Source organism: Daucus carota, chromosome 7 (genome assembly GCF_001625215.2).
Source record: "Daucus carota subsp. sativus chromosome 7, DH1 v3.0, whole genome shotgun sequence".
In the NCBI taxonomy this organism is placed as follows: Eukaryota; Viridiplantae; Streptophyta; class Magnoliopsida; order Apiales; family Apiaceae; genus Daucus; species Daucus carota.
Window position 1 is genome coordinate 13152826 of NC_030387.2, and position 16255 is coordinate 13169080.

General features: G+C 34.7%; 1 protein-coding gene across 1 annotated transcript; it reads left to right on the forward strand.

Annotated features, from left to right (window-relative positions):
- Nucleotides 1–12720: 12720 nt before the first annotated feature.
- LOC108217947 (calcium-transporting ATPase 12, plasma membrane-type) lies at nucleotides 12721–16012 on the forward strand. The gene has a single exon (XM_017390859.2). It carries the CDS (start codon nucleotides 12869–12871, stop codon nucleotides 15830–15832), a length of 2964 nt encoding a protein of 987 aa, XP_017246348.1. The 5' UTR covers nucleotides 12721–12868; the 3' UTR covers nucleotides 15833–16012.
- Nucleotides 16013–16255: the final 243 nt, after the last annotated feature.

Here is a 16255-nt window from a genome sequence, read left to right on the forward strand (position 1 = left end):
ACTGGATTTTCTGTTATGGCAATGGCACTTGTGTTGTCACAGAAAATGGGAATCTTGGAAATAGTCAGTCCATAATCAACCAATTGATTTTTCATCCACAGTATCTGTGCACAACAACTGCCAGCTGCAATATATTCAGCTTCTGCAGTTGATGTAGAGACTGAGTTTTGCTTCTTACTAAACCAAGAGACCAGTTTATTTCCTAGAAATTGACAAGTGCCAGTGGTGCTTTTTCTGTCAATCCTACACCCTGCATAATCAGCATCTGAAAAACCAATTAAATCAAAGCCAGAATCTCTAGGGTACCAAATGCCAAGATTTGGAGTACCCTTGAGATATCTGAAAATCCTTTTAATTGCTATTAAATGAGATTCCCTAGGATCAGCTTGGAATCTAGCACAAAGGCATGTGGCAAACATTATATCAGGTCTACTAGCTGTTAAATACAAAAGAGAGCCAACCATGCCTCTATAACTTGAAATGTCCACTTTCTTTTCCTTAGTATTCATTTCAAGTTTAGTGGCAGTGGCCATGGGAGTTTTAGCAGTTGAGCAATTTATAAGATCAAACTTTTTCAATAAGTCATAGACATACTTTGTTTGACTTATAAATATGCCATCACTAACTTGTTTAACTTGAAGGCCAAGAAAATAAGTTAATTCTCCCATCATGCTCATTTCATATTTACTTTGCATTAGCTTGGCAAACTTTTTACAAAGTCTTTCATCTGTAGAACCAAATATGATGTCATCCACATAAATCTGAACAAGTATACTAGAACCATTAACATTTCTATAAAACAAAGTTTTATCAACAGTACCTCTTGTGAAGTGATTTTCAAGAAGAAACTGTGATAAGGTGTCATACCAGGCTCTAGGTGCTTGCTTCAGTCCATAGAGAGCTTTTAGGAGAAGATATACAAATTCTGGAAAATTTGGATCTTCAAAACCAGGTGGCTGACTTACATAGACTTCCTCTTCAAGCTCACCATTTAGAAAAGCACTCTTGACATCCATTTGATAGACTTTGAAATTGGCATGAGCAGCATAAGCAAGAAATATTCTTATGGTTTCAAGTCTGGCTACAGGAGCAAATGTCTCATCATAGTCTATTCCTTCTTCTTGACAGTATCCCTTAGCAACCAGTCTTGCTTTGTTCCTTGTTACCACACCATTTTCATCCATCTTATTTCTGAATACCCATCTTGTACCAACAATTGCTCTATCTTTGGGTTTGGGTACCAGCTTCCACACTTTGTTCCTTTCAAACTGATTCAGCTCCTCTTGCATAGCTAAAATCCAGTCAGGATCAAGAAGAGCTTCTTCAACCTTTTTAGGTTCTTCCTGAGAGAGAAAGCTGCTGTAGAGGCATTCATCCATAGTAGCTCTTCTTGTTTTGACACCAGCATTAGCATCTCCAATAATAAGCTCAAAGGGATGATCTCTTGTCCATTTCCTTTGTGGGGGAAGATTTGATCTGGATGAACTGGCTTCATTTGTAAAGTCAGTTTCATTTTGAGAAGCTCCCCCTAAATGTGTGGACCTAGAATTACCAGCCATTGATGAACCAGTATTGGATAAATCATTAGCCATTGATGTAGACTGAGTTACATCAACTGCTGTTCTGGTATTGAATAAATTGTTACCCGTTGATTGAGGATTTGCACCAGAATTCATCCTTTCAACACAGTCATCATCATCACTTTCCAGTTCAATTGTTCCTTCAGATTCATTTTCAAATTGAAGAATATCATGAAATCCTTCATCATCTAAGCCTTGAATTTTCTTGTCATCAAACATCACATGGATGGATTCCATAACAATGTTCAATCTTAAATTATAAACTCTATAGGCTTTTCCAGCAGCATATCCAACAAATATTCCTTCATCTGCCTTTGCTTCAAATTTGCCAAGATTTTCACTTTGATTCCTTAACACAAAGCATTTGCATCCAAAGACATGTAGAAAGTTTAATGTTGGCTTCTTCCCTTTGAACAGTTGATAGGGAGTCAATCCTTGTGCTTGATTGATCAAGGAGATATTTTGTGTGAAACATGCTGTATTGACAGCCTCAGCCCAGAAATAAGTAGGCAACTTTGATTCTTCAAGCATTGTTCTAGCAGCTTCAATAAGAGTTCTGTTCTTTCTTTCAACCACACCATTTTGTTGAGGAGTTCTTGCAGCAGAGAACTCATGGTGAATTCCTTTATCTTCACAGAAACTCTTCATTACAGAGTTTTTGAACTCAGTTCCATTATCACTTCTGATCCTTGAAACTTTCCTTTCTGGATCAATGTTGTCAACTATCTTGATATGATTGATGATGATTTCACTTGCTTCATCTTTGGAGTGAAGAAAATATGTCCAAGTGAATCTTGTGAAATCATCCACAATCACTAGACAGTACCTTTTCTTTGAAATGGACATTATGTTGACTGGTCCAAATAAATCCATATGTAGAAGCTGTAGAGGTCTATCAATTGATGATTTCAGTTTGCTTTTGAAAGAGGACTTTCTTTGTTTTCCAATTTGGCAAGCATCACACAAACCATCCTTGGAGAATTCCAATCTTGGCAGTCCTCTAACAAGATCTTTTCTCACAAGATCATTCATAGCCTTGAAGTTTAAATGAGACAATTTCTTATGCCACAACCAACTCTCATCCAAGCTTGCTTTGCTGAATAAACAAGTGAGAGAATCTGCACTTGTTGAGTTGAAATCAGCTATGTAGACATTGCCTTTTCTATTTCCAGTTAGAACCACTTTGTTATCTTTCTTATCAGAGATAACACAGGCTTCAGTTGAGAACCAAACTTGATGTCCTCTGTCACATAGTTGACTGATGCTAAGCAGATTGTGCTTAAGCCCTTTCACTAGTGCAACATTATCAATGATGACATTCCCTTTTGAAATAATGCCATATCCCAAGGTGAATCCTTTGCTGTCATCTCCAAAGGTTATACTTGGGCCAGCTCTCTCCTCAAAATTGCTGAGCAGGGTAGAATCTCCAGTCATGTGTCTTGAGCATCCACTGTCAAGATACCACAGATTCTTTCTATTTCCCTGCACAGATTCAAGATAACTTAAGCTGATTTTGGTACCCAAGCAGTCTTGGGTCCAGTTTTATTAGACACAACCTTAGGTTTAGAAGAGTTATTCTCTTTGGATTTAGAGGGTTTAGAAACAACTTCATCCTCAGAGTTAATCTTCTTAACTTTAGGGATCACAGCAGAGTTAGAAGAACCAACATTGGTAGAGTTCACAGAAAATTGATTTGCACAAGCATGATTCATACTATCATGATAATTGGGCATAGCAGGCATGTTAAGAGCATTAAAGAAAGGATTAGGCATGAAAGGCATATTAGCATACTGAATAGGAGTAGCAGGAAACATAGGCATGTATGGCATGTGAGAGTTCATCATAGGATTAGGCATGCAATAATCAGGTAGAACATTTTTGCAATTAACAGCAAGATGATTAACACTACCACATTTGGAACAAGTTTTTCTGACAGCATATTTGTCAGGAGTGTAATCATTCTTTTTGTTGATTCCAACTTTGCCATTCCTAGAGCTCTTCTTCTTCCCTTTTTCAGCCTCCATTCTTACTTCACCATGACCAATTCCTTCTCTTTCAATTTTCTTGGAACTACCAGATTCCTTCACAAAGTTCTTTTTGATGGGCCCATATTTGTTATTCAGTTTTTTGAGTTTGTCTTCATCAACTGCTGTTTGATTCTTCGATGGATAACTTTCATCCATTGATTTAGAATCTATCAATGGATGATCACTATCCACTAAGAGATCAGATTCATCCAACAACTTTTTGTTCTTTCTCCAGGCACTCTTACAAGTTTCCTCAAGAACTTGTGTGGAGCACATGTTCTCAAGAACATTCCTAGAGTCCTTCCATTTAGCAATAATCTCTTGTTCCCTTTCCAATTGCTTTTTGAGAATCTCTTCTCTTTTAAGAACAGCCAACAACTCATCTTTGGCAAGCTCAGAAACCTTTTTGAATTTATCCATTTGGATTAATTCAGTTTCTAGCTTCCCATTTTTCTCAGTAAGCAAATCATTAGACCCTTTGATTCTAACATTTTCTTTTGTTAGAGACTTAAGAGAGACTCTAAGATTATAGATTTCATTAGACATGTCATCTATGATTTGTTTACATTCAGATTTAGTCAAATCAGTTGTGTTGGTTGTTTTTACCTGTCCATTGCTGGTGATAGAAGAATCAGCATCATCTCCAATTGCCATCAAGGCAAGGTTGACATGCTCCTCAGTGTCAGAATCACCTTCATCAGCAGCCCAATCACCATCCTCAGTTATGAATGCCTTTTCCTTGCTTTGCTTGAGTAGATCAAAATATTTTCTTCTGTAATCCACATTATCTGAGGAGGATCCTTTCTTTTCAGCAGAAGGTCTTCTGCACTCATTAGAGAAATGTCCAGGTAGACCACAGTTGAAGCATTTGAATTTTGATCTGTCAACCATACCAGATGGTTTAGACAGATTTCCTCTGTTGAATGGTCTAGAGCTAGCAGCATTTCTTTTGAATTTGAGTTTGGAGAATTTTCTGGCAAGAAATGCTAGATGTTCATCAAGATCATCTAGCTCATCTTGAGCTGAGAGTTCTTCATCTTCCTCAATGGCTTTTCCTTTCTTCTTTCCATCATCCTTCTTTCCATCACAGGCAGAGCTGCTTGAAGCTTTTCCAGCAATCACAGACATTAATGTCTTCTCCTCTTCCTCTTCCTTTTCTGCTACAAGAGCCACAGTTTTCTCCCTTTTGGAGTTCTTTTCCAGTTCTTCATCTTGCTGTATTTCAAGCTCATATGTCTTAAGAATACCATATAATTTGTCAAGGGAGTATTCATTAAAATTCTGAGCCTGTCTTAGAGCAACAGTCATGGGTTTCCAATCTCTTGGTAAAGCTCTCAAGAATTTGAGATTAGAATCTTTGACCATGTAGATTCTACCATACAACTTTAATCCATTTAACAGTTTTTGAAATCTGTTAAATAAATCATTTAGAGATTCACCAGATTTAGAGTGAAAACTTTCATACTGTTGAACAAACAGCTGCATTTTGTTTTCCCTAACTTGATCAGTGCCTTCACATAAAGTTTGAATGGTATCCCATACTTCCTTTGCAGTTGGACAATTGATAACACTATCAAACATGTCATCATCAATACCATTGAACAAGATGTTCATGGCTTTGTTATCCTTGTGCACTTCTTTTTCATCTTCCTCAGTAAACTCAGAAGGGTTCTTAGGCACCTCAACATCTTCAGCTTCACTTCCATCAAGTCTCAGGGCAGTGTTGATCTTGACTGGAACATGTGGTCCTTTCTCAATACAGTTGATGTAGCTAGGATCCAAGGAGAGCAGATGCATCCTCATTTTTACTTTCCAGTGAAAGTAGTGTTCTTTGACCAGCATTGGAATCTTGACTCCTTCATCTCTTCTTCCCATTGTTGATTGTCTTTAGGACCTGAAACTTCTTGTATGTTAGAAGCCCAGCTCTGATACCAATTGTTAATCAGACAATTCAAACAATAAGTTAGATTGTAGAAGGGGGGGGGGTTGAATACAATCTACAAAAATTCAAACTCTTTTTGTATGACAGATCATATTCAAAATACAAGAGAATATAAAAACTAAAACAGAAATTCCAAAGAACAAGGATCTTAAAAATTTCAGGTGGATTGTTTGATCCACCTGAGAGATTTTTATATCAAGAACCTTCCAAGTAAGAATACTTGGCTGCTTACAAAAGAATGAAGAGCAGAAGCTTACAGTTGCTTGCTAATTTTCTCTAAAATGCTTTGCTCTTCAGTTCTTGGTGTTTGATACTTTGCAATGTGAGATCACAAAGTGAATATATACTACTACAAACAAAACTAGTCTGTAAAAGTATTTTCCTACACATTTTCTAGCTGGTACAAATATAGAATTTCTTGGACTTGATACAGCATTTGGCAGCTTGAAATTCTTGTTGCTTTGCCAGAAATGGTAGGCTTCGAGGTTCTCAATATTTGACTAAACTCCTTTTGGTTTAGCTTCCAAAGCTGGTGCAGCACCTGTCACATCAACCCATGTGACCTTTGTCTTTTGCCTGACTTTCAGTTGTCAATTGCTGATTATCAATTGCTAATTTCATCAATTGATGATGCACTGAAATAGCAGTCGACTGTCTCCTTTGAGTTATGGGATGATCATGATTTTGATGTAGCGATTGATAATCTTCTTTCCAAACAGCCATTGATACTTTATGTCATCAATTGATCTTCACTTCACTTGAATAGATTACATGACTTCTCATATTTACAATTATGTCACCCTATCTAAACATCCATTGATAGATCAACTACTAATATAAAAGTATGCATTATTTCTACATCAACTGCTAAAATGCTCCAGCTTTGTTACAGTACCTCATCATCCGTTGATGGGTTAATCTGATCAATTGATACTGCCTTAGCATACTATCAATTGATCAGCTACATTTAATTTTATTCTAAGTAAGAATAAAATACCCTGTATCATCAAGCATCACATATTCCTAACACAAACCATTGAACAGAAGATTCATGGTTTTCTTGTCCTTGTGCACTTCTTCAGTATCTTCTTGAGAGTATTCATGGATAGGTTTTGGAATCATCTTACCTACCATGTCTTCACCATCAGCTCCCATACTTGTGCAGACCTTCATGGGGACATGAGGTCCTTTTTCAATGCAGTTCACATAGCTTTCATCAATGGACAACAGATGCAGATTCATTCTCACTTTCCAGTGAAAATAGTTGTCTTTGTCAAGAACAGGAATCTTCACTCCAGCATCCTTCTTTCCCATCTTTCTCTAGCAGTGTTGATCTTTTTCCCTGTTTGTTGGGAACCTCGCTCTGATACCAATTGTTATTTTACACCAACTATAAGAAAGATTGTAGAAGGGGGGGTTGAATACAATCTTTTACAAATTAAAAGATTCAAGGAACAATACACTTAATCACAGTAAAACAGAAAAACACCAAGTATTTAAAAATACGGGTGGATTGAATGATCCACCCGTGAGATTTTATATAGAAGAATCTGTGGATTGATTACAATTCGCACAGCTGCTGGTTCATCACTCAAAAACAAGTTCTAACTCTCAGATTTTTCTAAAAACAATGCTGCACAACTTTGTCTTATGCATGCTTTCTGAGATGTCTTCATCTTTGACCATCATCTTGATTTGATCCAGATTGCACTGCATGAGATAAGTATGTTTCTGCTTCTTCTTTATTTTCCTAATTAGGCTTCCATGTCTATTTTAGTGTAATTCGATCCATGTGATTTGTCAGACTTAAGCTCTAGTCACTTTCAACTGCTCTTTGCTTCATCAGTTGAAAGTTCTGGTTGCTTTCAACTGCTCTTGACTTTATCAGTTGAATGCTAGACTCATCAGTTGAATGAATTACAAACTTCATCAGTTCAATGATGTTCCAGTCTCATCAGTTGAATTCCTCAGCATCATCAGTTGAATACTTTGCCTTCAGTTGAATGCTTGATTTTCATCAGTTGAAACATCATCCAGTCTTCATCAGTTGAATAGTTACATCTCATCAGTTGAATATCCTTCACTTAGATAAAATTACATGGCATTGAATATTTACAATTAGTCATCCTATTCTACCCATCCGTTGATAATTCCCAAAGATAAGAAATATAACAATTACAACTGAAATTTGATAAAGATTCTAAGTAAGACATGTTACAAAATGTTTATGTTATCATCAAAAATTATTGATTCCTAACAGTTAGGCATCATGAAATTCATAAAACCATGTAATATTTAGTCCAATTAGTCGTGTAGTTACTTTTTTAGCTTTGTGCAAACTCATATTTTTAAATATTTTGATACTCGTATTTATTAGGAGTGATCAATGTGGCATATCATGTTCAATTGTTAAAGATCAAGTCATATATTCGATATTTTGAATTATGAAAAAACTATTCTTGTTCTAGTCTCGTTTAATCAGATATTAGTTTTCACCGTATCGCGTCAAATTATCCGGTTCAGAATTAATTATATTTTATTAGTTTAATTTGTAAATGATTAATTTAATTGTAGTTTGAATCAATTTATTTAACTGGTATGTTATATATTGAATCATGGCATATTAAAAATTATAGTTTTAAGACTTTAATATATATAACTTATTTCTCTGTATTATTTTATTTAACCAAGTAAAATTTATAACTCAAATCTTTTTAATAGTTCTCGTAAACGCGTTTTATTATTATATGATTGACTTTTGATTAACGATATAGAATTTCCTAAAATTCACCTTCATATCACAAGTTATAGTATTTCAAATACATATATCATCAAAATTACATCATTTAGATATATTTTATGACACCTAATTTGATGTATTGTCACTATTCTTATATCTATAATTTTTTTAAAAAAATATTTAGCTACACATCAAATTCTGAATTCATAAGTTTAAAATAAAAAATATAATTCTAAATAGGAATATTCTTTTAGTCACCTTATTTCGTGTTATCCTAAATATTGTAATCTCTTTATAAATCGGCTTTTATAATAAAAGAAATTAATATGACATAGTCTATGTTGAAAGCCCATCAATTTTTCCTTTCAAAAATGCTCGCTTAAACCTCAGTTTTTGTGCTTATTTCTCACATTCATGACTTAAAATTTCTATAATATTATAACGGTGCTCGTTTCAACTATTAAGTTAGATTTGAATTCGTTCATTTTTATTCGAATATGAATTATATCTATTTTTTGAAATCTAAATTATGGCTCGAAGCCGAGTATTCATATTCTTTTTCAATTTTAAATTTATTTACGCAAATAATTAATTTATAGATATTAATCTATCATGTAAACAATATATGAGACTTAACTGAAATAATAACTAATCTGAAATAAATAAGATATTGAAACGAATATAAATACAAAAGTTTTAAAGTACGTGGTTAATTCTTTTGAATAATAAACTAATTGATTGTGTATCTCAAGTGGTTTGAGTCTTTTGAATAATAAACTAATTGTTTATGTAACTCAAGTGGTTTGAGTGATGTATTTATATCGGAGAGATCCTGAGTTTGAGTCTTGTGCATAACTTTATATATATATATATGAGATGAGGTTAGGTTCGGAGTTAGGTACGAACATGTTGGGCTATATATATTATATAGATAAATAGATTATCATGACTTTTAGTAATAAAGCAGATGATGACGGGACAGAAATAATTAAATTATAAATATTGATATACATGTCTTATTATTTTATATTTATAATATAAATACATTATAAATATATTACTGTTTGAGGATGTGATTCAATTTTCCTATTTTTAAGATAACATTCTTAACCAACTTGCAAATATGATAAAAATCAATCTACAGTCGAATCACATTTCTCCGTAAGCTACAATAGAGCTGCGAGCGGCTGAACAGATTATTTATACACCTTATTTACGGAGATGAAGTGATGTGGGTTGATGTGTTGTTTGCGTGTGTACTTTTAGATATAAGAAATTTGTACGTAGAAGTAGAAGTGAGGAAGATATCAGTGGTGTTTGGCTATCCCTTAGAAGCTCGACTTTTGGTTTTACCGTTTTATAACTTAAAAACATGTATACGGGTTTGTTTAAAAAATCAAAAAAATACTTATAAAAAACTAAAAATATTAGTTTTTGTTTCGGAATTTCTGTCTATTTGCCAAATAATTTAATTACTCGTTAATTTTTATTTGTTTCTTATTTCTACTCTCTTTTTAGTTATTTTAAACTGATCCAAATAGTTGTACCAATTTGTTTTCCCCGTGTCAACTAAAGCATGCCACTTCTTCTAGCCGAATATAACGCGGATAACTACGTTCAGATTAAAAATGAATTTCTAAGCACCTCAGAGTCGATGAATATTCTTTGAGTGAATCACTCCCGAGCCGACCTGATCTCATCAGTGAGGTCTTTGGAAGCATTAATATACTACGGCAAAAACTTTGTAAATAAAGATTTGGATTCTGTGAAATCCAAATATTATTAGATTTTTGGAGTTTATTATTAGATTTGGTCTCTCCTTTTGTTTTACAAGGGTTTATATCATAAGATATACTTTTAAATGCTTTGATTACATAAAAAAGAATATTATTTTAACATTTTCTTTCATGAATCATTTTAATTCTTATAATTTTATTTACAAAAGAAATAAAAAATACTATTAATTTTTCCTAAGTACTCTCTCTGTTTGTTTTATTTGACGTTTTGATTTTTGGTACGCATTTTAGACTTGATAGTAAAATTTAATATTTTTGATTGACTTTTTTCGTGAATAAATTTTTTGATTATATATTTTTATTCAGAAAATAAAAATTATAAAAAATTATATTTTTACTACGAGTCAAAACATTTAAAAGTGTTCGCTCAAATAAAAGCAAGGGCCCAGGAGTAAGACGAAGTCAAAAATCAAACCTCCCAATTTATTGTTGTACTCGTAATAACTGAGCTTTTTAGTCCGAAAACGAAAAGTTGTCCTAAAGTAGAAGTCAGCTTTTATGGAGAAAAGAGCCAACTTTTATACTCCCTCCGTCTCCCCTGAAGTCGAGATTATTAAATGTGTTTGGTGAGTAACAGTTTCAATCATCGATGTTTGTTCGCAAGGCGAAAGAACTAGGAAGGTACTCCAGGCTTTTATGTTGGATAACGGTCCCACGTTTTACTTTTATTCTTGTTGCCGCATTCGGAGGTGGTTTGGAACAATTATATTTTAGGACGTAAGTAGTTTCTATAAATTATTTTTCGAGATCTGTCATTTGTGTCAATAAAATTTATTATTTACATTTTTGTTAAAACATATATATAAAAAGAATGGAGCTATATTTTTCTTGCCATTTTATAATTACTAGCCTTTAACCCGTGCAAAGCACGGGCGAGTATAGAATTCGTAATTTATTAATTATAATTTAAATTTTAACATCATCTTCCTAGTATTTTTGTATTAATGAATTGGATTTTAACCGGATTATATTTACCAACTTATTACATTTTTTAGACGACTACAAATTATACCAATATCGTTTATTATAATATAGTATATGAATAGTATATAAATTATATTTAAAAGAATAATGGTGGAGTTTTTATCTTGTACTACATCATAAGTGTTTGTAATTTGAACCGTATAAAACTCTTTAATATTGTAAGAGTAAGAGAAGTTTACATGTGACAAACTTGTGATTATAAAGGAGATGACCAAACCAAAATTTTGTACGACTACCAATTATACCTATGTTGGCTTATTATAGTATAGTATAGATTGCAATAAAGTCGAAGTAAGTACTATTTAGTATTTAACATAAGAAATAAAAAAAGTTAGAAATTCAACCGGACCAATCATGAAATATTGATATTTGGCTCGAAAATAATTATATGGACTTAATGAAGTAGTTTTCAAAATTTTTTAATGAAAATTTTATGTTTTCTAAGCAATTGTTTTGTGCCTGTTTAAAATAAAAATGCTCATTTAAATTTATTTAAAAACTATTTTTTATAGGTTTTATTATTAACTAAGATTTTGATTAATTTGATCAGCAAATCGAAATAAAATTTATTCTTAATAGAGTTTCTCATAAAATGTTCTTAAAATGTAATGATATTAAAATAACATGAAAATTTATAATTATTTCTATCACAATTAAAAATTTGATTGGTTCAACCGGTTAAAGAGAGGACATGTATCCTCTTGGTCACAGATTCGACTCCCGAAGGGAGCAGAATTTGTGATTATGCCTCCAGGATCCGCGGCTGCGGGTTCCTACGTTAAAAAAAAATAATAATAAATAAAAAAATTAGATATGTCAAAAATTTTAAAATTTTGATATAAGATCTGGATTCAACTTAGACCTCCATACATGTGATAAAAATCTTAGAAGTAGATCAACTAATCTACATGTGATAAAAATCTCAGAAGTAGATCAATTAAGATTAGTTTTATAAGAAGGTCATGTTTGAGAATTAGCTGTTAGCGGATTGAATGAGATGTTTTGACTAGCGGATTGAAATAGATGTTTTGACTAGCGGATTGAATTAGCAGTTTCTCGTTAAAACTGTTTGGTAAATAGCTGAATGTATTTTTTTCTGACACAAACCAAAATCTCTAATCCAAAAATCTCCTCAAAGTAGCTTTTTCCAAATTAGCTTTTTGGGTCCAAACTTTTATTTCAATCCGCTAACTACCAAACACTTTTATTAACGGATTCTAGTGGTCAAACCTCTAAACCACCTCAAACCTCTAATAGGGCCGAAGTAACGCAACCATTTGTTAAAAATTTAATGTAAGAATTGAATAATTATATCTCTTTATCAAATAGTAGTACATGCATGAGACATTGATTTTTCATTTCATGAAACAAATTTGGAAAAATTATATAAATTCTATTTTCACCTATAAGATAGAAGGGACCGATTGAGGGAATATTTTGTACATGCACAATTTCATAGCATGTTCTGGTATCAAACTAATGTGGATGCGGCTACTAGTAGTCTTCCAAGGTTTACGTGTAATGCTTCAAATTGGGAGTTCCAGCGTCATACAACGAAGAAGTTTCTCTGCACCTTCTGCAAGAGTGCAACACGGCAAATTAGCTTACATAAGCAAACCAACCAAGAAAACCTCACGTAATTACTCAGAAGCTAATATATAAATACATAGCCACCCATCTTCTAAAGACAAGCATTCATTACTTCGCTTGATAAACACCATTTCTGCTCATCATCCATACTATTTAGACTCAGCTCACTACACTCTCCGGTCCCATCCACTCACCTGAGGGCTGAGAACATGATTGCCTTATCTGATCAAAGTCTTAGTTGCATGGACTCCCTAGCAAAACTCAGATCCAAGGTCAATAGAAAACGGTGGCGCTTGGCTTTCGCAGCTATCTTTTCTTCCAGAGCCTTTTACAAACCTAAACCCTCCCTCGAAATCAACCAGTCTAGCCTCACCAGATTAGTCAAGGATAAGGATCTTGCGTACCTTCAAAAGCTCGGTGGTGTTAGAGCTGTAGTGTCTGCTTTGGAAACAGATTTAGAGCATGGGATATGTGAAGCTAAAGCTGATGACATTTCTCGACGCCAGGAAATCTTTGGCGTGAATACTTATCGAAGGCTTCCTGCAAAGAGCTTCTTTAGTTTTCTGAGGAAAGCATTGATACATTCAATTGTTTTTGCTGATATTGTCGCCATTGTCCTTTCACTTGTTTTTGACATGAAGAAATATGGAGCAAAACAAGGATGGTATGAAGGTGGAAGCATAATTGGAGCAATGTTTCTGGTGATCATTGTCTCAACAATCAGCAACTACAGGCAAAGCAGACAATTGGATCAGTTATCTCAGATCAGTAATAATATTCAAGTTAAAGTCGTAAGAAAGAGAAAACATCAGCAGATATCAATCTTTGATGTTGTTGTTGGAGACATTATTTTCTTGAATACCGGTGATCAAGTGCCTGCTGATGGATTGTTCGTATCCGGTCATTCACTTCAAATTGATGAGTCATGCATGACGGGGGAAAGCCATCATGTGGATATCAACCATAAGAATCCATTTCTGTTATCCGGTACTAAAGTAGCAGATGGATATGCTAGATTTGTGGTTACTTCGGTTGGGATGAACACAACATGGGGCGAGATGATGAGTTCAAGAATCCAAGATCATGGTTGTGAAACACCTTTGCAAGAAAGGATTAACAAGCTGACCTCCTTGATAGGCCGGATCAGTTTAGTGATTGCTTTTCTTGTACATCTCGTCTTACTGCTATGGTTTTTTACAGGCCATACCAAGGACGATGATGGAAAGACTGAGTTTGAAGGGGGAAAGACTACGGTTGAAGATGTCTTCAATGGTGTGCGGGAGGCTTTTGTGGCTGCAATTAGCATTGTATTTGTTACGATTCCTGAGGGATTGGCATTAGCCGTTGCCCTTGTACTTGCTTACTCAATGAAGAGAATGATGGCTGATCAAGCTATGGTGAGGAAGCTATCTGCTTGTGAGACTATTGGCTCGGCCACAACTATTTGTACGGACAAAACAGGAACCCTCACAAGGAGGGAGATGAAGGTGGCGGAGTTTTGGCTTGGCCAAGAATCAATAGAAGAAAAGAGATTTGCTTCTATTGGTCCTAACGTTCTTGAATTGATCCACCAAGCCGCTGGTTTGAACACAGCCGGCAGTGCTTACAGACCTAGTTCAGGATCTGAGGTGGAGTTCTCAGGTAGTCCTATTGAGAAGGCAATTCTTTCTTGGGCTGTGTTAGAGTCAAAAATGGATATGGAGGATCTGCAAAGGAATTCTAAACTTCTACATGTGGAAGCATTCAATTCAGAGAAAAAGAGAAGTGGAATTCTCCTGAAGAAAAAAGGAGACAACACCATCCATGTCCATTGGAAGGGAGCTCCAGAGTTTATAACAGCGATGTGTTCTCACTATTATGACCCTCTTGGAAACGTGAATGCTTTAGATGATTCTAAAAGGGAGGAATTTGATCTACGTGTTCAAGCCATGTGTGCAAGTAGTCTGCACTGCGTTGCATTTGCACATAAACAAGTTTCAGATCATGAGAGTGCTGAAGGAAATGCAAAACTGACAGACAAAAACTTGACACTACTGGGTCTAGTTGGTTTAAAGAACCCATGCAGACTGGAAGTCTGCAAAGCAGTTCAGGATTGTCAGACAGCTGGAATTAGAGTAAAGATGATAACTGCAGACAATGTCTTTACTGCAAAAGCAATAGCCACTGACTGTGGGATACTAAAGTTCAATCAAGACATGGATACCAAAGAAATGTACAGTGGAGTGGTGGTTGAGGGCGTGGAATTTCGCAACTACACCCCAGAAGAAAGAATGGAGAAAGTTGAAAATATTTGTGTCATGGCAAGATCATCTCCTCTGGACAAACTTTTAATGGTACACTGCCTCAAACAGAAGGGACACATAGTTGCAGTTACTGGTGATGGGGCTGATGATGCACCTGCACTACTAGAAGCTGATATTGGTCTTGCAATGGGGATTGGGGGTACTGAAATCGCCAAGGAAAGCTCTGACATTGTTATATTGGATGATAATTTTGCAACTGTGGTTAATGTTTTGAAATGGGGAAGATGTGTCTACCAAAACATCCAGAAATTTATTCAGTTCCAGCTGACAGTAAATCTGGCTGCTCTCGTTATCAACTTGGTGGCAGCTGTTTCAACTGGGGAAGTGCCATTAACAGCAGTGAAATTAGTGTGGATAAATCTTATTATGGACACGTTAGGGGCTCTTGCTCTTGCAACTGAAGAACCAACCAAGGCCCTTATGGAGAAGGGGCATGTGGGTCGCAAAGAGCCACTTATATCTATCATAATGTGGAGAAACTTGATGGCTCAAGTATTATATCAAATATTAGTCATCTTGATTCTACAATTTCGAGGCAAAGCTATTTTTGATGTCAGCAAGAAGGTTAAAGATACTTTGATCTTTAATACTTTTGTCCTTTGCCAGGTTTTTAATGAGTTCAATGCAAGGAAGCTGGAAAAGAAGAACGTGTTTGTGGGGATGCATAAGAACAAGTTGTTTCTCAGTATCATCGGAGTCTCAATTATTCTCCAATTTGTGATGATAGAATTTTTAGACAAGTTCACAGATACAAACAGATTGAGTTGGGGGCTATGGGGAGCATGCATTGGAATTGCTCTTGGATCTTGGCCTATAGGTTTCCTCGTAAAGTTCATTCCAGTTCCAGACAAGCCACTTTTTCAGAATTAATTAGGACTCATGATATCTGTACATTCTTGTTCCAGACAAGCCATTTCATTAATTAGGATTAATGCAAATCATGATGTTAGATTCTAGTCTGCTATGTTTAAGTAATTGCTTTGTACATTTGTTTCAGCCTTTTACAGTGTACATGTGTCTGCAGTTGTTAAGTTTAATAGGGAAACTTATCAGAGTCATTAAATTGCATAATGGGTCTTTTGATTCTTAAAGTACTTGAAACTAACTCAACATGAGTAGCTATATATTAATCTAACCAACATTAATACATGTTAAAATTATGGAAAGTTCTAACTTGGATCTCCCATATTACTTATAAATTGACCAACAAAATTAATCAACTAGGAAGCATGAGTGCGGGTGCGGAGTGCTAATTAATTAGTGCGGTGATACGAAAATTCGACAAATTTAAAA

Bases quoted from the DNA above. Each gene is read 5' to 3' on its own strand.
- LOC108217947 (XM_017390859.2), top strand. From the start codon at position 12,869: ATGATTGCCTTATCTGATCAAAGTCTTAGTTGCATGGACTCCCTAGCA.